Raw genomic sequence first — 22451 nt, 5'->3', positions numbered from 1 at the left:
CACTTAGGGTTTGATAGAAGTAATCTCTCTCTCTCTCTCTCTCTCTCTCTCTCTCTCTCTCTCTCTCTCTCTCTCTCATTCAAGAGATATGAGAGAGTGTGGCTCCAAAGGAGATAATGACACTTCAGGACACTCTTGAACTATTACTTGACATTTTTTCTTATCAGGATTGTTGCATTTCTATTTTCTGAACGCATTTCAGCAGCAAAGAAAACATGAGGAATATTTCTATTTTTCTGACCATTTCATCTTAATGTTTGGATCATCTTTCCTCCTAGCTCTGGTGTTCTCTTGTTCTTTTCATCAGGGTGAGCTCTGAAAGCCAGCAAACATTTTAACACTTCATTATATCATGACCAGCCACATATGCATGTCCATGACCACTTGCTAAAGGGTGTTTTCTGTCGGGAGCTTCGGGACCTGGAGAGGATTGAGATGGCACAGAGTAGGACTCTGGTGGTCCCGGGATGTTCTAGCTCTCTAACTGTACTAAAATGCTGATGATAACTTCTAAAAGGTCCTAAAAACCTTCTTGCTCTTTCTGAGGGCAAAAAGTTGGTGACTTAGGCTATTGACATCTGTAGCCTAACAGTGGGGTGGGGGGGTTGGGGAGAAGGGTGGGGGAGGTGGGGGGTGGGGGTGGGGGTGGTGATTAAGTAATGTGGCCTTTGATCTACCTCAGCAGGAACTGCATGCCTCTAACTTTCAGTCTCTTTAGAAAAAGGGACACCTTGAAAAGCGATCATAGATAGTGTTTATTACTAAGTGGTAAAATGTTCTCTGAAAGCTCGCTAAGAAAAAGGGGGGAAATGGAATGAATGGAAAGGGGATAGGGAAAATTCTTCTCTTTCTCTAAGAAGTGTTCTGTCTAAAATTTTCTCCTCAGCTCAGTTCTTCTCTTTATCCTCAGCACTTATTCATCTTTCAGAATATATGGTCACGTGTCAAAAAATTCATCACATGTTCATGCATAAAATCAAAACATAAATTAAAATAGAAGTTTATAACAGAATGTTAACATACATATCCATTAGGAGTAATTATCTGGCTAAACTTATTCATCACCTGCCACAGCTCCCTACATTCACTGAGAATTAAAAATCACAACTAAATTATTAGTTAAGTTTTATATATATATATATATATATATATATATATATATATACACAGTCACTAGTTTATCTTTTGTCCTAACACCTAAAATAAATTGTTAGTTTCTTTTTAATGATCTTGGTTAATGGTTTTACAACCTCTTGGAATGTGCTGAGTAGTAAAAAGTCTGGTTAGTATCTAGAAGCAATTAACTAAATGGTGACACATGGGCGACTGCCAGAGTTATTGCAGTCTTGACTATCAGAAGAGACCTAATTAGCAGTCACACTGTAGAAGAGCTTAACAAATACTGATATAATTTTGGTAAATTCATATAGGATCATCATTAAGGATTAAGAAATCATTTATTTACCTATATAGGATCACTACAAGACAGTACATCTTTGTAGATCTGCAGAGATCTGCCCAAAAGATTGGGTAAATTTCTAGTGATTGTCATTTATGTTTAATAATAAGAAAAGCATATTAATCTTTCCTAAAATGGTTTTCTTCTGGGAGTTTCCTATTGGATTCTGCCATAGAGGTTAATTTAAGTCGATCATCTAGGAAGTTCAATTGCTACCTTGTCCTATGATGGGTCCTGACAGTTTCATCTTAATATAGATATGACAATCAAAATAATTTATAGTATAATAGCACCATTGAAACTGATAATCAGTTGTCCAGAAATTGTACCAATAATTAGGTAGTTTATGAGTACTTACAATCAAACACAATGTTTTTTAAAATATATAATGATACACAAAATGTGGTTCACACCCTCTCTGTGATCAGTGTAGAATACCTCATATATTGAAGTTAAAGATTGGTATAATTATTATTTCAGGAATTGTAGTATATTATTCACAAGTATAAATCACAGCAAAGCTTTTATATCCTTCCTTGTAGAGGAGTCAAGGAAGAAGTAGAGTTAGGTTTCATAAGTAAACTTTTTTTTCATACTTTCACACCATTTGTAACTTCAGTAGGCACTGGATGTTATGACAAAGGTTATCATTCGCCAACCAAATGACAATATTTTTGAACACAAGTCTAATGATGGTCATGGTGATCATGTAATGGAGATAACCTCCTGTGTTTTACAACTGCAAAACTGGTGATGTGTTATATCGCTGAACCCCATAGTACATATATCAAGCAAACATTTTAAAATACAAAGAACGATAAGTTGACAAATATCATTTACACTGTATGGGGTGAGATGGACTTTTAAATTTTAGTAATAAAGAAATGTAGGAGTGGTAGAACCATCTGCAAATTGAAAAATGTCCACCTCTTCATTTATTCTTTGAGATTTTCATACAATATAGTTTCTATCATACTCTTTCCAATCCCCAATTTCTCTGAGACCTTTCCGCATCCATTCCCATTTAATTTCATGTTATTTCTCTGTTTATTTTCTTTTTCTTCAGTGTATGTATTTAAATGTGAGATACAGAAAAAGAGAGAGAGGACATTGTGTGAATAATATAAATGTGAAAGGCTCTTAGAGGAATTGGGGCAAGGGAAACATCATCAAAACATACTATATGAAAAATTTAAATAAAATAACTCATTATATAAATGAATAGAAAGGATTTCCATTGATATAAAAATAAAAGCAAGCAAATAGACAAACAAATAGAAAAAAAGAAAAAGCCAGTAAAAGACATGGGGTCTGACTTCTATTGGCCTGAACATGGGACCTGTCCTAGAGTGTAGCTTATAGATCCAATGTCATTGTTTTGAAAATTGGCTCTCTCTCCCAGAGTAGCTATCATCTGTGAATAACTTCTTGGCTTGGGTGCCTCCTTCTCCTCTTTTATTATGGGATTTAGGTCTAGCGTGAGTTTGTGCAGGTACAGTGCATTCTGTCACAGGCTCTTGATTTCATATGTGTATCTATTCTCTTTTGTCTGGAAAATCCTTGGGTCCTCAATCACTTTTTGCTCTTAATCCACTTCATCCAATCCCTCACCTGGAGAGCTTAATCTTAGCGGGAAGGGTCTGATAAAGACACCCCATTTAATGCTGAGCCCTCTAAAAACTCTTTGCATTTTGTTCAGTTGTGAGTCTCCATATTATTGACTATCTACAGTAAAAAAGAATCTCTACTGATGGTGGATTGATATATTGTAGGGGGTGTACTGGTGTCAATGGAGTTATTTTATTGCTTTGTTCACTTAGAAGAATGATGTCAGTAATAGCTCTCCCCTCTCCCAGAACTTTAACCTTCTCAGTCTCAGGTTCTTTACCTCATGAACATATGAGATATGGGTTCCATCTCATGGAATGGTCCACAGGTAGAAAAATAAAAAAGAAGCGGTGGGTTATTTCCATATCTTTCATGCCACTGTTGCACCTGTGGACACACCTTTCTGACAGATCTTTATTATAACCTGCAATATTTGTAGCTAGCCAAGATTGATGCTTACTTTTCTTCTGTGGTAGCATGTCTAGGACCTTACAGCACTATGAATGCTAATGACTAGAGGTGAAACATCCTAGCGAAGTAAATGCAAACAAGATTTCTCCGTATTCTATGTCATAAACATGTGATGTTATCAGCCATAGGGGTTTAGCAACACACTGTGGAGGCTGTCCATCAGCCTGCAGTATTTGAGGCGGGGGTGTCTGGGGTTCCCCCTTTGGACAGTGAGTAACTCAAGAATGTAACCCATTCTTGGTAACGTAGGTTTTACTTGGTAGCATGTGATGTCTAGGTAAGATAATGTCTTCCACCTTATAGAGTGAGTTTATTTAAAAGTTTTATATATGTTATATTGTACGTTTTAGGAATTTCCTGATATTTTTTGCGTATTTTTGAGAGAGTGAATTTGTTTAGAGGCTAGGAAATTAGAAAGCAGAGGAGAGACTTTAATGGGCCGAGCGTGGAACTTAATAGTGAAGAACAGTGGTATGAGAGTGGGAGAGGAAACAAGGGTGAAAGATTAAATAGAGATATGAGGCAAAGGGTAAGGGAAATGAGGCTTGGGAAAGGGAAAAATGTAGTGTGTAAGAATAGCCTAGAAGAGCACCTGCTACTTGGTAAGATAATTGAGGAAATAAAATTAAAATTAAGACACATCATCATCATCAACAACAACAATTACAACAACAACAAAGGAAAGTGAAAAAACCTGGGGTTACATGTCGGTGGTAGAGTGCTCACCCAGAAGGACTTTGGTTCAAGCCCTGATATTGTAATAATGCATTAGAATTTAAATTCCTAAACAAAATACCATCGATCTGAGGTATTCTTATTTAAAATGTTATATTCGTTCATGATACAAACAGTTGTGTGGACCTATAAAGCAGTTTTCTCTAATTATAGGGGTTTTCTCTGAAATTTAATTATTAAGTTGTTTATGAGTCTGTCTTAGACTTTTTGAATTATCAATGAGCATCACTTTTAAAGAACAAGGCACATATATGATTGCATAGACAATTTTATGAGGTTTTTGTTCCTTCTTTCTGAAGCAGTGAGGAATAGGAATTTAATAGCATATGCATATTATACTGTCTTTTTTCTTTATGAACTTTCATATGCCACCTATATAGTCAATCCTCTGAACACATATTCACGAGTGATAAATAACTATTCAGGTATCAACACTGTTTACAGCCCTTTTCATAAATTTTACCCTAGATTTTGCTTAAATATCTGAGCAGAAAATATATTTTAAGGCTCATTTTTATTTCTTTGTATTTTCTGTTTAGGGAATAACTGGCTTGTATAAAAAGAAAATCTCTTTATGTACCTTGTTTAATGGGAGGGAGATTTTATTTCCTTAAGTGTTTTGTTGCCTAAGCGTAATGAATATCCGGCCGTGCGATTTGGTAGAGCAGATGCTTCTTCTGATATATGAGATGAACTCGCTTCCCTCAGCATGCATAGGAATGAAATGCATCTGGCTTCAGTACATAAAAAGTCAATTGTACTCCCAAATGTGCTTCTGTACATTACTTAGAGTTTTTTTCTGGGGGCAGACATGCTGTCATTTGCTCAAGGCGGGGGGCTTTGCTTAATTGTGAAATTCAAGTGAGACTCGAAGTTGGAAGATACTAAATTCCTAACTTCAGACAGATCCTGAGCAGGTGAGGTTGCCAGTGCATGATGTTTGGAGTCCTGCCGAGGGAATAAAATGACGGCGTGGGGAAAATAACTAGGATCCTGAAGCAAAAAAGGCTGGAATACAGCATAGTGATCACAACGGTGTTATAAATGTCAACCAACCAGCACAGGGGAGAAGAATTGGGTGGTGGTGGTGGGAACAAATAAAGCTAAGCCTTAAAAGCGCCCCCTAGAAACAGCGATGGGGATGAAGACGCATGTGCAGTAGGGAGGCAGCCAGGCTTTCTGCAAGGGTTTTGTTACATGTGTGAGAGGGTGATGCACAGGAGGGAGGACCCTGAAGAAGAGCAACTTCATTTTGCTTTTCGATTTTCTAGGCAGCCTTTGAACACGCAGTATCTATAAAGGCTGAATTTAGCGTGTAACGCAGCAGCAAACATAAAGGACAGCAAATCGAAAGGATCGACAAACCTATTTTTCATGGGACATACCAAAACTGTATTTAATAAATTGGACTCTAAACCTGATGAAGCGACTTTAGGAAATCATGAAACATTGAGTCATTTCACAGCCATACACAGTCTAAAGCAAGCGCCTCTTCACGTTTCCCTCATTTATTCAGTGTGTGATAGAATAGCGCCTCTATTAAGAGGTGCTCGCATTGCTGTCCTAAAGCCTGGGACCGTGCAATGTTAAACAGCATGTGGGGTTTGGGAGGCAATAACAGTTAAATTCCCTTAAGGTGGAATCATCTTCGTGGATATAATGGGGTCATAGATGACCTGCAGCCTTTCAAACGTCAGCATTGACAGGAGATGCTAAGGAAGACCTGGGTGGAGAATGAACTTCATAAACAAAGGCAAGGACCCAAACCAAAACTGTCTAGAAGCCACCAAACACAAGGAAAGGAATTCCCCCTGCGACTCCCAAAGGAATTTCAAACCTGATGGTAACTTGATTTTGGCCTAAATAACCCACTTTGGATTTCTTATCTCCATTAAAAAAAAAAGTGTTGCTTTAAGCCACAGTTCATGCTAAATTTCTGGAAGAAAATAACATACTTTGGCTTTTCCTTTCTTATAAGGTAAAAAAAAATTAAGTTTGCTCTTCTGGAAACTATTGTCAATTTGTTTTTCCCCCCCAAACGTATTTTTCCTTAGAGAAAGGAGAAGTGAGGAATAATTAACAGTTTTATTTTATGAGAGATAATTATGCAAATAGGTTGAACATTAACAGAAATTGTCTTTGGAGAGGATAATAAAAACCTTAAATGTTTCCCTCTGACTACATGGGGCTTGCGTGGTGGAAGAAAGATTGTGGGGGTATTCTCTAATTATCCTGGGAATGTAAAGGCACTGATAGACTTAGTTTGAGACGTTTGCAAATATTGGGTCCTGCAATTATATAATCAATGGCCCCAGTGATAACAGGTGTTGTCGTAAAAATATAAAAAGTAAAAAGGTATTGCGGCCTCTTACCTCTCTAGGTCCCCACCGCAGTGCCCCAAGATATCTGCTAGATATCTTCAAGGAAACACATCCCAACCTCGCCACAGCGACCCAGAGTCTCCTGCCGCCACACACTTTCTTACACTCAAACCCTCACATAAAAGAACACACAACACAATAATCTTAGACCAATTGATAAGATATGATTGCCCACTTAAACATACAAAGGCCTGTACCATCCATCCCTTGAGAACATTAATAACAACCTGTAAATACATAGAGCGAGATCTTTAGGTCAGTCTCCATCGCCCTGCCACAGCTTCTGTCCTCTCTCCCTCCCGTCTCTTCCCCTCTCTTTTGTAGTCTCCTCCTCTCTCTTCAAACTTCTCTCCCACCCATCCTTCCTTCTCCAATGACAGGCCTCCTTCTATCCTGTACCTGCCCCTCACCTGTACTTTACAAATTCAATGGGGAAAAGGTTCTGGTGAAGTCACCTGATTCCTGAGTAAGGACTAGGCCGCTGTCCTTGAGGCAGTGGAATTAGCATCAAAATACAGATAACTTCAGGGCAAACCACAACAAACAGGTGCTCTAAGAGTACTTTGGTTTACTTGAATTGAAATCTAGACTATGTGAATCTTTAAATTTTGTTTGTTTATTTATTTATTTATTTATTTATTTATTTATTTATTTATTTATTTATTTATTTATTTACTCATTGACTATTAGTAGCAGATACGTGAAAGTAACCTAAAGTCTGTTTATGATAGCCAAGCCCTTTACCATGGAGGTAATTACACCTCTATTCCAGAGGAGACATTTTCCACTTTCTATACCCATTTTCTACGTATTATTCCAAACTCTGCTTAGCACGGAGTGAGATGGGACCAGGTGAACCATGCTGCTACGGTAATAGATAAGCTGGAGGGCGATAGGACTTTAATAACTGATACGGTCTGAAAGACTTAAGATTTCTTCTTAGTGTATCAAAACTAAAATAGTTATATTTTGGTAAAACTAATAAAAATTCTATTTGATATGGACAAAACAGGTCATACAGAAACATACATTTATACACATATACATATGCAATAATAATTAATGGAAAAAGCCTATAAAATTGGGAGAATGGGTATATGGCAGTGTTTGGATGGAAGAAAGGAAAGAAAGAGTATATATATGTATATATATACATATATATGAAATATAAAACATCTTGATGAAAATGTTTGCATGTGGTGAATATTTGATTTTGAGTTTCCCTTTTCTCTGTAAATTTTTTCATAACTAAACAAATATTCCTAACACAGCGATCATTAAATCTGTGGGTAATAGAATTTTTATCCAGAAAAATAACAGATTGAGCAGGCAATGAATTAATTCCTCAAAATTCCCTTGGTATCAGAAAATGAACCAGTTGAAGCTGCTAGCAGAACATCACAGCCAGGATTAACTGCCACGGTCTTTACGATGTTTTGCTTATTTCCTGATCAGTGTCTCCAGATTCATGGATTAAAATTATGTTTATTACGATCTCACTCTAAAAGTCTCTTGAAGTTATTTCCTGACAGATACTGAAATATCTGTCTTTAATCCCAGAACTTGGGATGCAAAAGAGCTCTGTGAGTTCCAGGGCAGCCAGATCTACCTAGTAAGTTCCCAATGACTTTGGGCTACTCAATCAGGGTCCTGTCTCAAAAACAAAACAAAACAAAACAAAACAAAACAAAAACAAACCTCCATTAAAACTCTCTGCAAAGAATTTTGTATATATAAATCCTGATAATAATCCTCATTTTCACTAAGAACATATATTCTAGGACTAACTTGTTCATTAGTTATTTCAGAACTTGGAGAAACAGTAACTTGAAGGTCCCGAGAACTGATACATTTGATTAAATCTTGGAACAAAGTTGAAATAAAATAACAGTAAATGAAAGATCATATTTTTTTTTCAAATTTCTCCTTAAGCATTTAAGAAAACCTTTTGGGCTCAGGAAATTGAGCCACAGTACATGACCTTCACATTTAAAACATTTTTAAAATGAAGATCAGCAAAATCCACCAGCTATCCAATAATAAGTTCACATGATAGTGCTTCTTCAACTCCTCAGATGTTCGACACTCAAATGTTCTGAGAATTGGCCATTCCATTTCAGTTGCTGATGTCCATAGAATACCTTCTCACTCTTGTCATTCATTTGAAAACTTAGATTTCTGATTAGTTTCCTTTAGCCAAGTCCAGTCATCATTCTTGAGCTAAATTTCCTTCTTATGCGAGGACCTTGAAAATTGTGTTTCTCCCTTCAGATAACATCCTTAATTCCATCCCTTATCCCCCACTCCCTTTTATTGGATATTTTTATTTACATTTCAAATGTTGTTCTCTTTCCCTAAGTCCCCTATCCCATCCACCTTCTCCTTCATCTATGAGAGTGCTCCCCCACTCATCCACCCATCCCTTTCCCACTTCCCCACCCGGACATTTCCCTATACTGGGCGATCAAGCCTCAGCAGGACCAAGGGCTTCTCCTCCCATTGATATCCAGCAAGGCCATCCTCTGCTACATACGCACTGGAGCCATGGGTCAGTCCATGTATACTCTTTGGTTGGTGGTTAAGACCCTCAGAGCTCTGGTTGGTTGAAATTGTTGTTCTTTTGGGGTTGCAAACCGCTTCAGCTCCTTCAGTCCTTTCTCCAATGGGGACCCCATTCTCGGGTCAATGGTTTGCTGCTAGCATTTGCCTCTGTATTTGTCACGCTCTGGCTGAGCCTCTCAGGAGATGGCTATATCAGGCTCCTGTCAACATGTACTTCTTGGCTTCATCAATATTTTCTACTTTTGGTAGTTGTATATGCATGGGCTAGATGCCCAGGAGGGGCAGTCTCTGAATGGCCATTCCTTCAGTCTCTGCTCCAAACTTTGTCTCCATATCCCCTCCTATGAATATTTTTGTTTCTTCTTTTAAGAAACTGAAGCATCTGTACTCACTGATAAGTGGATATTAGCCTCAAACCTTGAATTATCCAAGATACAATCCACAGACCACATGAAGCTCAAAAAGAAGGACGACCAAATGCTTCTTTCCTCCCTTTTACTTGCTCCCTTCAAGGTCAATTCTAAGATACTTCGGTACTAGCGATAATGCCGAGATGGAAAAGCCCCATGTCCTGTTTGTTGCTCCTCTCCTAGGTCATTTTCAGTGATATTTTCACTTGTGTAGATCTTTATGAAGATTCTCTGATAGTTCTAGTGTCCGCTCCATTCTGAGAATCCATCTGAGCTCTTCTGCCTTCCTGTTAGATGTTTTTGAATGCCCTGGGTGTGGCAGTTCAACTTGAGCACTTATTTGAAAACATTCTGAGCTTTATTCTCTACTATTATTAAATTAGTTGGTTTCCTGTCTGTCTGCTCAGCTTTTAAAGCTTGATGATCCTATGAATTCATTACTTTCTAATTATCGTTCTGTGTAGGTACTGTCTCTAAGCAGCTAATGTGTGTGACCCAGCCTTTCCTCTGATAACCCTAGGTTTGCACCAAACCAGAAATTAGGTATTGTAGAGAAATTATGCCTCAGTATTTAGGAATTCACTCAGAAGCACCACTGACCTTCAGGATAAAGAATCCGCAAGACTTTGCATCATTTCTGTCTCTTTCTCCCAGGTACTGAAAATATAAATTTGAATATATGTATGAAATATTACAGATCCAGACACATGCATCTTCTCCTCACTTCTTTTGATTTCAAATATTTGCAATCAAAACAGGACACCCTCTTGCTTGCTTACTCTCTTTTGACTCATTTTACCACTATCTATTTTAATTCTTAATTTTCTACAATGTGCTACTACTCAAACTGAAAGAAAACTGTTAAAACCTTTTATCCGTTCATAATACTTCTTAGTAAATCTTATAAAAATTATATACTGACCTGGACGAAGCTCCATTGGCTCTTTTAGGGCAGCCTAATGGATGGAGATTGTTTTATGCTTCTTCAGGGAATCCACAGAGTTCACACACACACAAAAATAATGCCACTTTGTTTTTCTTCAAAGACTTGAGGAATCCATAGACTCCAAAAACAGTAGCGTGGTCTCTGTTAAATATATAGATTTTGATCTTAGTCCCACTGTTTTAGCATTACAGAAATATAATCCCTCACTACTTCAGGTTATCTGGCACTGATAACCTTTCCTTGTGAAAATCTTTCCTTGTGAAACTGTTTTTGTGAAATCTGACTGTGCCTAAGTTATATGTACCTACATGTCTTTTTGTAAATAATTCCTAACTTAAGACTGGAAAATTACTACCTACTGGAGTCATTATAGAACATATTTCAAGTCCTTCTCCTAGAGACTTTGATTTAGTGTGTCTTCATTGAGATACAAGATTATTTTTTTCAGATGTATTGAATTACTCAGCAGGGTACCAATACACAACGTGTGAGAAACAAACATGAATAGTACCACATTTAATAATGTCTGGTATTCATTCAGTTATATATTCATTCATTTATCTATTATCTATTTTATTGAAAGATTTTTTAGATGAATTCTCATAGCCCAGAATGTCTTGAGATTCACTATGTAGCCAAGGCTGGTATTTCTGCTTCTATCTCCAAGTATTAGAATAACTGACATGAGCTGCCATGGCAGACTCGCGATGCATGGTTGTTAATGGTACAAATCGTCATATGATATCATGTTTCCCCGAACTAATGCTGTAGAGTAGTTTAAGTGCTTTGGAGCTTTGGTCTCTGTTTTGTTTGTGAAAAATATAGAAAGTGGGTCAGCATGATGGCTCAATAGAGAAATGACACTTGCCATCAAACCAAATGAGTTCTATTCCAGAATTTACCCAAGTCAAGCAGCACACCAACTTTCAGGAGATTTTCTCTGATCTTCACTTGTGTAACATGGCATGCGTACATGTATGCCCATGTGTGTGTGTACACACACATACACACACGCTTAAAACATATAACTCATCTTTTACTAAATAATATTTATTTCATTTCTTATGGTTGTAACGGATATTGTTGTTATTGATTTTGGGACAGAATTTTTCTGTATAGCCCCGGCATGTCCTGTAGATAAGATTAGACATGAACTCAAATACCTGCCTTCAAAGTGCTAGGATTAAAGGCATGCACCACTACACACAGCCTAAATTAGTCGTGTTCATTTGTAAACATGATTTAGATGGCATCAACCTTCAAGAGTGCTGTCATCATCAGACACCTTTAAAATACCATTGACCACCACTGATATTTGAAACTAACAAGTAAAATTCACCTATTGAAAAAACAAAAATCCCTCCAAATATTTCACTAGAACATATAGCTTTGATATAATGTTACATTGTATTGAATTTGGTCATCATTATAAAATACCAGCTATAGTTTTGAGCGACTTAAATTGTATTGATAAGAACTTAGTAGTTTCAAAAATAAAGGCATAAACTTAAGGATAATGTTAACGTGAAATCTTAGTATCTAACCTAAGTTATTACTCAGTGTAAGATCATATGAGAATGTACAATTGGCAAAAATAAAAAAAGAAATAAATTACTGTGATTAAGAGGAACTGAAGGACTGGAATAGGTTCTGTTACATTTCCGGTTCTGGTTTATGTTGTGTTGCTACAATATTCTGAGAAGAATTGAAGGCCTGTAAGCAATGGCCACTTCCTGCTCTCATTCGATTCTTAGGCTTTGATTTTAAAGGGTTGTTCAGAAAGGCTGCATAAGTATGGGTCAGCTCTTTAGGGAGACACACTTTGGTGAACAGGCCTGATGCCAAGAGGAAGCTCTGCCAGGATCCATCCAGAGAAAGGCTTCTAAAGAACCACTGTTGAAGCTGGTACTGGACGCTCTCTGGAGCCATCCTGTCTACAGGACAATAAAAGTTTGAAAGCATAACGATTTTTCTCCATTAATTTGTTTATTTACTCACTTTACAGCCTGATCCCAGTTCCCCTCTCTCTTCTCCTCCAAGTCCCACCCTTAGACCTAGTCCCCCAATTGCCCCCTCCTCTTCTCCTTTGTAGAAATTATACCAGACCCAGGCAGTTTGTAAGGTTTGTTAACTGGAGTAAAGGAAATGAAATCAGGAAGTGGCCATTGTTATAGGTTCTGCTACATTGTTTCTTGGCTTACATTGTGTCTCTAGAATAAGGAGAGAGAGGGGAGGAAGCCGGAAGGGGAAGGGGGAGGGGAAGGGGGGAGGGAGATAGGAAGAGGAGGAGAGGGAAGTGGGGAGAGGTAGAGGTGAGAGGGGGAGAAGGGAGAGGGGAAGAGAGGGGAAGAGAGGGGAAGAGAGGGGGAGAGAAGGGAGAGGGGGAGGGAGGGCAAGAGGAAGGGAGGAGAGAGAGAGAGAGAGAGAGAGAGAGAGAGAGAGAGAGAGAGAGAGAGAGAGAGAGAGAGAGAGAGAGAAGAGATTGAGATTGAGGACCTGTAAGCAATGCCTTCTTCCTGATCTCGTTTAGTTCTTTGGACTTTGGTTTTAAAAGGTTCTGCAGAGTAGCTGAATAATTGATCATTCTCAAACCATCTCCAGCTTATTGCTCTATCTGATGGAGCAATCACGCTGCCTGGGGAACGCTCCTTGACATCTAGAGCAGCCAGCAGGTAGCACAGTAGCTGGGGAACACCCGTTATGAAAACAAGTGGTAGCTTCCTCATTTTAAGAAAAACATCAATGTCAAATATGCTCTGGGTTCTATCTGCCGGCACTTCCACGGTCTTCTGTCCACCACCAACTGGTTATTCCTCACCTGGGTCTGCAACCCTTCATCCTGGCCTCTGGCCTGCTCACTGAAGTGTGTCTCTAGCCAGAGAAGAACTTCGTGATGTGCTAAGTTTTCAGGCTGATCTTTCTGCTCAGCCGATTCATCATGGTGCCGCCTTTTTGAGCAACCTTTTAAAGCCAAAGCCCAAAGAATCAAGAGGGAGCAGGAAATGCCCATTTCTTCATAAACCAGAAATTATGTATCAGTAACTATTACAGTTCTTCAGTTTCCATTACTAAATAATTTTTTTGGTCAATGGTACATTCTCATTAGAAGGCCTCTCATGATCTTACACAGAGTAAAAGCTTAGATAGTGAAGCTTCACTTTAACAATGCTTCTTAGTTTTGAAGATGACCTATGACTCCAGCCCATAAAATTCCTTGCTTAATGACCATAACAAAACCCAACTAATTTTTATTGTATATGACAAAATAAAATTTACAATTCTCTATTATGATCTACTTAAAGACCAAGATGGACACTATTAAAACAAGATCTGGCTATAGTCATTGGGAGGAAAAGACCTGAGGAGCTCTGCCTGCATCCTCTTGACAGCCAATCAGATCCGTGGACGGAGAGTATAGAGAACACAACTGTGAATAAGTTAAGAGTTATTCCAGTCTTTAAAGAGCAATGGGAACGTGTAAAAAATGAATTTTCTTTACCTCAGTTTTATTTTCAAATTTCTAAAGACTGTTTACAAAAGATTAAAGTAGTTGATGGCATATTTTTCTGGTAAGTGGTAAATGTTACTTTATTTTGTGATTCATTTAGAATACTTCTTTCCCTACTTTTGTTTTAGTTTCGTAAAATAAACAATAAACACCCTGACTTTCTATTGCATGAAGAATGTTAGTAATGTCAATGTTACAAAGAAAGCTAATAGGTTTTTACAATAGAGCATGCCAGGGACAGCATATAGACAATGCATTATATTACTTGGCATTTGGGAAATATTTATTTTTCAACAAACATCGATTCAGGAGTAGATTACATTTTCTCTTCATTATGAAAATATGTTGAAAGCCATCTGTTCTTTAACATTTTTACTAAAATATATAGTGCGGCTGGTATTTTACATGCCAGTCTTTCCTATAGATACTTGTAAGGCCTTTCAAATGCTGCTATGTAAAATTGTTAAATTATGCATTTGATAAGGACTGCTATGTGGACGTTTTTAGAAGTTAAGGAAATAATGTATACAGTAAATTTGCATAAAAATTCATTGCAGAACTATTATATAAAACAATTTTGGAAATTACTTTATTATGGTTGATCAAAACATTTATGTATGAATTTTCAAACTGTGGTGTATGCTAAGATAGTTACGTAGTGTTGAAATGGGAACAAATACTCAACACACACGTGTGAGCAGACAGGCATGTATTTGCATATCACAGTAGCGTAGCTATTTTATGAGGAATTAAAAGCTTCCTCCTTGAGGGCTAAGCAACTTTACAGGGAGCTGAGGACATATATCCACCAAGCAGCTCAGTATCTTAGAAGAATCACAAAGGTCCTCCACGTTATAAAAACGATCTTATACATGATCTTAGAGATTTTCCAGTGGACCAACTTGCACGGAATGGAGGGAGCTTCAGGAATGCATCTGGGGCAGGCAGGCTTTCCAGGGATGCACATGCGTTTTTATTACTCTGTTGAACGTGCCTCCAATAAACACAGTGGCTCGCCAACTAGCACTAGAGCAGAGAGGTTTATTCCTTCTGGTTTCTGTGCCCCATCTGGGGCGAAAAGATATTTGTATGCATCTTCCCAGGAAAAGCCACTGGAAAATATGTGTAGTAAATCCTTACCTGGAATTTTTACCAGGCACCGCCTTGGTTTCTTTGTGATATTAGTCTCCTTTTTTTTAAATGTCCAGTCACCAATGCTAGTAAATACTTTGGGAGGGTATTCGGGAATTTCTCTGAAACCCACAATTCACTTTGGAAATAACTGGCAAGTTTAAGAATTAATGTGAGCATCTAATTCCTTAGGCTTTAATTATTTGTAATTTGAAGGTATCCATTTGGCATTGGGTTATAGGGGATATAGATCCTAGACAGCCTTTTCCTCCTCTCAGCATCATTTTAGAGGAGTACCAGACTCCATTAGGACCATCTAGAACTCAATCCCAGCCCAGTGAGCATTTGTGCAGAGCACAGACTCTGATGTCACAAGAACACATTAAAAGAGTGTGGAATTGCATTTTTCTCTGAATCGCAGCCTTCTCAGTTGGGAAATGGTAACGTCTCTGAGAAGTAAAGGACACACACACACACACACACACACACACACACACACACGCACACGCACACACACACACGCACACGCACACACACGCACACGCACGCGCACGCGCACACACACACACACACACACACACACACACACGGCATTTACCCAAGCAAAATAATCTAAAATTCAGGCTTCTATTGCTATTAAGTCTGACATTGTCTTTATATGGTGCATTGACTAAGAAATGCCATTACTAGGTCCTCTTTTAAGGTGAGGGCATCATATGACATGGTTTGTGTATCTCCCTTTAGCTCTGGTATTGTTAAAGTCATATATCTATTTTATAAAGCAAGGTTCTACCTTTAATAGCCCACTGGAGGGATATTTCCTATCTAAAGCCTTACAAGAATATTCTCTGTCTTTAAAATTCTTTTGCATCACTACTTAATTGTTACCTTGTGATTCCAACTCTTGGTTGTAAAATGTTTGTCATTCACCATGCTGTTTTATGTTTATCTTATGTACAATATGTGGGTTGAATACATCTTTCATGTTTACATTATCAGTATTTAGCCATATCGAAACACACAGCTCAAAACTTATTCACCATTGTCTACTATTCAAATGTGCGAGTACATGATGTCTCTTTGGTGGTCATATCAGTGATTTCATTCATCAGGATGGAAAAAAAGCATCCAAATGAAGATTCAAATATATTAGTTTATCTTAAATCCATTGATGTATATGAATTAATACATTTCCTATGATTATATATTTAAATTAGAAATGTAGAATTTACTATATTCATATTTTATTCTAAATTATAAGAACATGTATATGTTTTTTGATGATTAGTTTCTATCTCTTTAAAGTTATAATATAATGAAACTGCCACTTAAATCAAAATTTGAGAATAATTTTGAGGTCCTTCTGATGGACGTATGGGACTTCCTGAAACTCACCTACTATATATATTTATAGAGATGACATGGTGTTTTGGTGCACCAATTTGGCTAAATAACAAGTTAGAAATATTATCACTGGACAATTTTTTGCTTGATTGAACTCCAATGCATATCTGCATCTACTTTTCAAGCATTCATAGGCTTAATTTTGTGTTTGACAAAATGGTATTGAAATATTCAGAGTAATGTTTAGAAAATGAGTTTTAAGACGAGAGGTTTTCTCATTAATCACCATCACAACGCTCACAACGGAAAACACAATTTTCAAATCTATGCCCCTCTAAGCAGTATAATTTGTAAATCACAATGAATATTGTCTATGGAACTTGAGTGCTAAACTTCCTTAAGAATATAACTTATGGTCTTTTCACACATTCCCTTCTTGCTATGCAGAGTTTAAAATGCGATGGCCAGAAGACAAGGAAGTGTCTGTGGAAGGCTGTGGACATGGACCCCGGGACTTCTCATGCTCATCACCCTTGGCAGTCAGCAGGGGAGTGGGCAAGGTCAAGGTAGGAACACGCATGTTTTCAGACTTCGAAAGCTCGGTGTGATTACCACTTTATGATGAATGTGTAGGCACTTTGGCTTCCTGTTTTTGATAGTTTGTTGTAATCTTTTCCTGAGATTTGTTGTAGTGCTTTCTGAATTGGTTAATAAATTGTATGGCAGTTGGATGTGAGTTTTTGTACCCAATTTGAATCTAGCCTTCTGGGAGGACGTTTATTTTGACTTGGTGAGTTTTGGTGCAGCAGATCATGGCTTTGTGTGTTTTGAGGCAGTAGATACTGGGTAGGTGTGTGTTGGTGGACTTTTACGACAGCATAACATACTTTAAGTTTTTTCTTTTATATCTTTTCAAGAGTTTTTTTTGAAATTTCCTCCAGTGCATTCTATGATATTTTACGTCTCCATAACATTTTAAAGGACATGGCGTTCGTCAAAAATAAATGCAATATTTGAATGTCTTTTATCGTCTGCCAAGTCTGGTTTGGGGTAAATTAATGATGGAGCAGAGATGTGAAGTTTTGCCATCTGTGAGTTTGTTTTGAAGAGTAGAAAGTGGCCATTGGTTTTTATAATACCGTTTGAATGTACTGGGCCATAGCTTGTGCTTCTGATTGCATGTTGTGATATGTAAAGTATTAGTTTTTTAGTTGATTGATGTTTAAATGCAGATCGAAATTCAATATTTCATATGAAAAGCCAGGTGAGTGTGTCACATCTGTAATCTTTGTACTTGCAAGACAAAATTAGAAGGTTTGCTTTGAGTCTGAGACCAGCCTGTACCGCACAGTGAGTTTCATGACAACTAAGGTTGCTCAGGATGACCCTATGTCAAATTAAGAAACAAAAACACTTGGTGCTCTTGGAATCATTCCCCCTGGAGAATTATACACCACTCTTGTTTTTGTCAGGATCTGTGAAGAAATATTTGAACAGGAAAAGTATAAAGAAGTTAAATAGTTCTGATAAAATTATGTGTGATGGTATTCATATAATTCTGATGCACTTGAGCTTCCATAGTCCCGTAGTTTCTAAAATGTTCAGTGTGTTCATTTAAGCAAGCATGTTAATTGTTTTGAAAATCTTCTTAAAAAAAACACATTGACAGCTTTCTGTCATTTTATTGAATGAATTTTTTGAAATGAGAACATTCATTCGAAAACGCACTTTATATTTTGTGACTAAGTATTTATAAATGCAGATCAATTTAAAATTAAGCGAGATGCTGGGTTTTAAAATATTCTGTCATGAGATGAATTTATGATAATATCTATTTAACATTTTCCTTTTCTATTTTGGTAGTAGGTAATATAGGAAAATAGAGATATAGAACACACATATACACATATACACATACTTTTGCATGTGTGATTTTACTAAAGTTTTACTAAGAATATGTAGTGAATATGGACATCACTTTTCTTCTGTCCAAAAGAGTGGTATATTCTTGCATCTATGTATTTGTTCTCTAGAAAGAGGTCAAATAACTATTTTTCTGTAACAGTGGCCCAAGGAGCAGAATAGTGCTCCAGGGGGTTTTCAGAGTCTCCCGGGCATGTTTAGGTTTCTCACTTGCCCTAGGTAAGGAGTAACATCTAAGATATTGAAGATATTTGAGAAAAATAAGCACCTTTTCAGTCTTTCATGCAAATGCTTTATTCCTTCTCCCATATGGATCAGATTTTCCCCTCTGATGCCCACCATTCCTTATGAAACGTGTGTCCTGAAACCAATACAGTGAAGCTTCCAACGCAAATGTGAGTTAAGGGATCATTTTTCTTTATAAAAACATAAATTAAAATAGACAAAGATTTCAAGAGTAAAATGGCAATCGAAAGCACAGTGGGACGCTTTAATATTATAGTTGTGGTTCTCTTGCTTCCTCTCTGGCAGCTACATTGAGTGACACAGATTTCTTAGGCATAAGGAGCCAAGCATTTAGATCAATAAGTTCCATTAAATATTACTTTCCAACTTTTAGATATGTAATTAAACAGAAATACAATATAAAATATTTAAAATTGAAACTTAAATTACTTAGTACCTTTTAAAATAAAAGTATTATTGCTCTAAATTTACAGTAAGTTTCCACATGAATTTTCTTTTCTATATTCAATTTGTAAGAACACAGCCACCACTTCCAGCCATCCTGTCTAGGGAAACATAGACTGAATTCTAAACAAGAATGTTGGCCCAGAATCTGCTAACCACATCAGGGCTGAAAGAAAATGGAAGTGAGAGTAAACCAGTAGGTTGAAAACAGTTTGATATTCCATGTTGACATTTTTCTATTACCAAAGCAAATATCTTTCTAATGGTATCCATTGAATTTTATGTAGAATAGCACCCCCTAATTTGAGCCATGAGCATATGAAAGCTATTTGGACAAATTTCACACTAGAAACTATTTACTATAGGAAACCAAACATTAAATTAAGAGAAAATGGAAGAGATGTGTATTTTAAAGGAAAATGCATACTAAGACAAACCAACAAGTAAGATGAAAATTAAGATTAGTTTTATCTTAATTTATCTTAATTTTTGTGGTAACTTTGTTTTTTGATAGCCAGTAAAGGCATGGTATTTTTTTTGAAGTATGTGTCAGAAGATAGTTGTATTATTTCCATGCGCCGTTAAACAGTGACTTTTGGAAAATCTACATAGCATAGAGCTATGCTATGACCTAAGTATAGATGGTACTAAGTGCAACAGGGAAACCAGGAAGGATTATGAAGAAGAGTAGAGGGCCCAGCTTGTTGAGAAGCATGAACAGGTTTACTCCGAGGAGAAAAGTTGCCTACAGACTCAGCAGTACTATTTCCCCCCCAACAATGCTCAATAAGTATGTGTTATGAGAATATGTGTTATGAGAATAAAACGTTTGAACAATTCAACCATTGTGCTGAACATTGCAAGGGGAGCGAATGGAAGCATTTTGGAGCAGGATAAATGTTTTCTGAAAGTACACATGCAAGATTTTACTTTCAAAAGCAAAGCTAATCAACTATTAATAAATGTTTTCAAATATTTCTGCCACAATATTTTTGTGGTAACTTTGTTTTTTGATATCCAGTGAAGGCATGGTATTTTTTTGAACACAATAAGAATGCCAATGAGAAGAATGGAAGGAGCCTAAGTCTGTTTCTGAAAGCGCATTTTCCAATTTTCAAACAAGTATTGGTTTAATGTTTGTCAAAACCGATACTGCGTTTCAATATAGTGATTCATTTTACAAGTTTTAAATAAACACAAAAGTCAAAACAGTTTGGTTTCTATGATGACTGTTCTTAAATTCCTGCTGACAGTACTAGGGCTAGGTGCGAGAAGGTTTCCGTCTTTGAGAAAGCAGCTAAAGTTTGCATGTGTAGCAAGGCTAAATATTGAGGACAATTTTAGATAACTCACTTTCTGCATTCATGATCGTTAGGTATTAAACATCGAATGTTAATGCGATAACATTTAGCAGCCTTAATCTTCCACATAGTGAAATAGTATTTTAGTGAGGAAGTTGAATTTTGAAAGTGTGATCGTTGGCCATGCCTTTATAAAATAGACTGTTGTGCTATCAATACATGAATTATAATAGCAGTCTCTTGTGATTTAAGTTTTATGGTCATCTGCTTAGTTTTTCTCTTGAGGAATCAAGGGAAAATTGCTATAAAAGGGTGGATAAAAAACCCTCTTCCTCTTTTCCTCCTCTTCTTTCTCTTCCTTCTCCTCCTCCCTTTCAGCCTCTTAATCTTTCTTAGGATGGATGAGAGCTATGTTTATTTTTTTCCCCTCAGTCAAGTAATTCAAGAGGTCATATAAAATTTATCAATAAGAAAATATTATATCCTGTCTTAAATGGAAGGTTTATGGAAACAACTAGTCAAGGAGAAAGCACGAGGTTGTGATTAATGAGATTAAATACTTTATGATCAGTGCTGCTTAAGAAAAATCACTTCAAAGACCTCTTATCGAAGGTTTATGTTTCTTGAGGTTCCTTTGAAAAGTATTTTCTTGTTAACAAATTTTAATATTTTTACAGAGATGAACTCAGATAACTGGCAGAATATATTAAATAATTATTTGTATAACTCAAGGGACATGGCCTTAAAATATCATCTAGATGAGTAGTGGTGAAACTGAATTTAGCTGTATAACAGAAGCCTTTGTCTTTCTGACACGCCTATCCAAAATAAGGAATTTTACCTTGTATAGACAAGAACACAGGCTTATGCAGAATAAATCACATTCGATTTAATCTGTGAGAGAATTATGCTACAGAGTTTGTTGTTGTTTGGGATTCAAAGTCATTATACTAATAGATGCACATATCTCATATTTAAAGCAGCCATTTTTACAGATTACATATGTAGTTCCATTTTCATAGTTCTTGAGATGCATAAGGTAAACAAACGAAAGAATGGTTTAAAAAGGCAAGTGGGTTTATTTAAAGACAAAGAAGCTTTTGTCTTCAAAATTTAGTGTCTTTAAAAACAGAACTATGTGAATTCATCATGTACTTAGTATTCTGTTCAGACACCCAGAGGTCTGTTTCTAGAAGTAGGCCAACTCTTTTTATACCACCCAGACAATCCGGGTGGGATAAATTATTGTGCCTTTTAATTAAGATACAATTTTTAGTGAAAAACATTACTTTTTCCAGCCAAAAGAAATTTCTTTTCATAACTTAGGTTGAGCAAAGGTATGTGAAATAATTATATGATATCTCACTCCTACATTTCAATCCTGGAGACAGTAATGAAAACCAATACTAGGATAGAAGAAAGTAATACTAAGGCGAGTGCTTTCCACATGAGAAGCATTGGGTGGTTTGTAACATCTGTTCCAACATTCTTTGAGAGAATCTCATATATAGTATTTTTTAACCTTATAGTTTTTGTGCTTTTTACCTACTTATATACTTGCCCTTTTTTATATTTAATATGTTCTTTAAAGTAAATACCATGCAAATATAATTTCTCACGCCATTAAATTTTAATTTATTTAGGAAAATTAATCAAAATTCTTCCAGAGTGACTTTGGTTCTTAATATACTTTTTGTACAGATTTGGAGAATGTAAGATCACTGTATTTATAATGTTTATTTTGGTTTTATTCTTCTTTTTGGCATAGGATTTGATATGGAGAATAGTTAGTTGTATTGGTCATCAAGACCAATGTCATATGTTTGTTCTCTCTCTCTCTCTCTCTCTCTCTCTCTAGCTAAGAAACAGAGAGAAAAAATAAAGGCTTACATATGTAAAGACATAAAGATAAGTGTCCTGAGATGTAGATCATGATATTTCAAATGCTGTTTTGTTTAGAATAGGATACTATTATTCCCTTT

At 36.6% G+C, this 22451-nt stretch overlaps 1 protein-coding gene across 7 annotated transcripts in view; it reads left to right on the top strand.

Annotated features, from left to right (window-relative positions):
- Nucleotides 1-22451, top strand: part of Robo2 (roundabout guidance receptor 2) — a 1571587-nt gene that overhangs the window by 9589 nt on the left and 1539547 nt on the right. For all 7 annotated transcript variants that reach the window (XM_087577083.1, XM_087577067.1, XM_087577065.1 and 4 more), the window contains exon 2: nucleotides 17003-17121. In XM_087577083.1, the coding sequence (XP_087433209.1) occupies nucleotides 17016-17121 (106 nt within the window). In that variant the 5' untranslated portion in view covers nucleotides 17003-17015. The remainder of the gene's footprint in view (nucleotides 1-17002; nucleotides 17122-22451) is intronic.

This window comes from Rattus norvegicus, chromosome 11 (assembly GCF_021556685.1).
Source record: "Rattus norvegicus strain SHRSP/BbbUtx chromosome 11, alternate assembly SHRSP_T2T, whole genome shotgun sequence".
In the NCBI taxonomy this organism is placed as follows: domain Eukaryota; kingdom Metazoa; phylum Chordata; class Mammalia; order Rodentia; family Muridae; genus Rattus; species Rattus norvegicus.
This window is presented reverse-complemented; position numbering and strand designations above follow the sequence as displayed.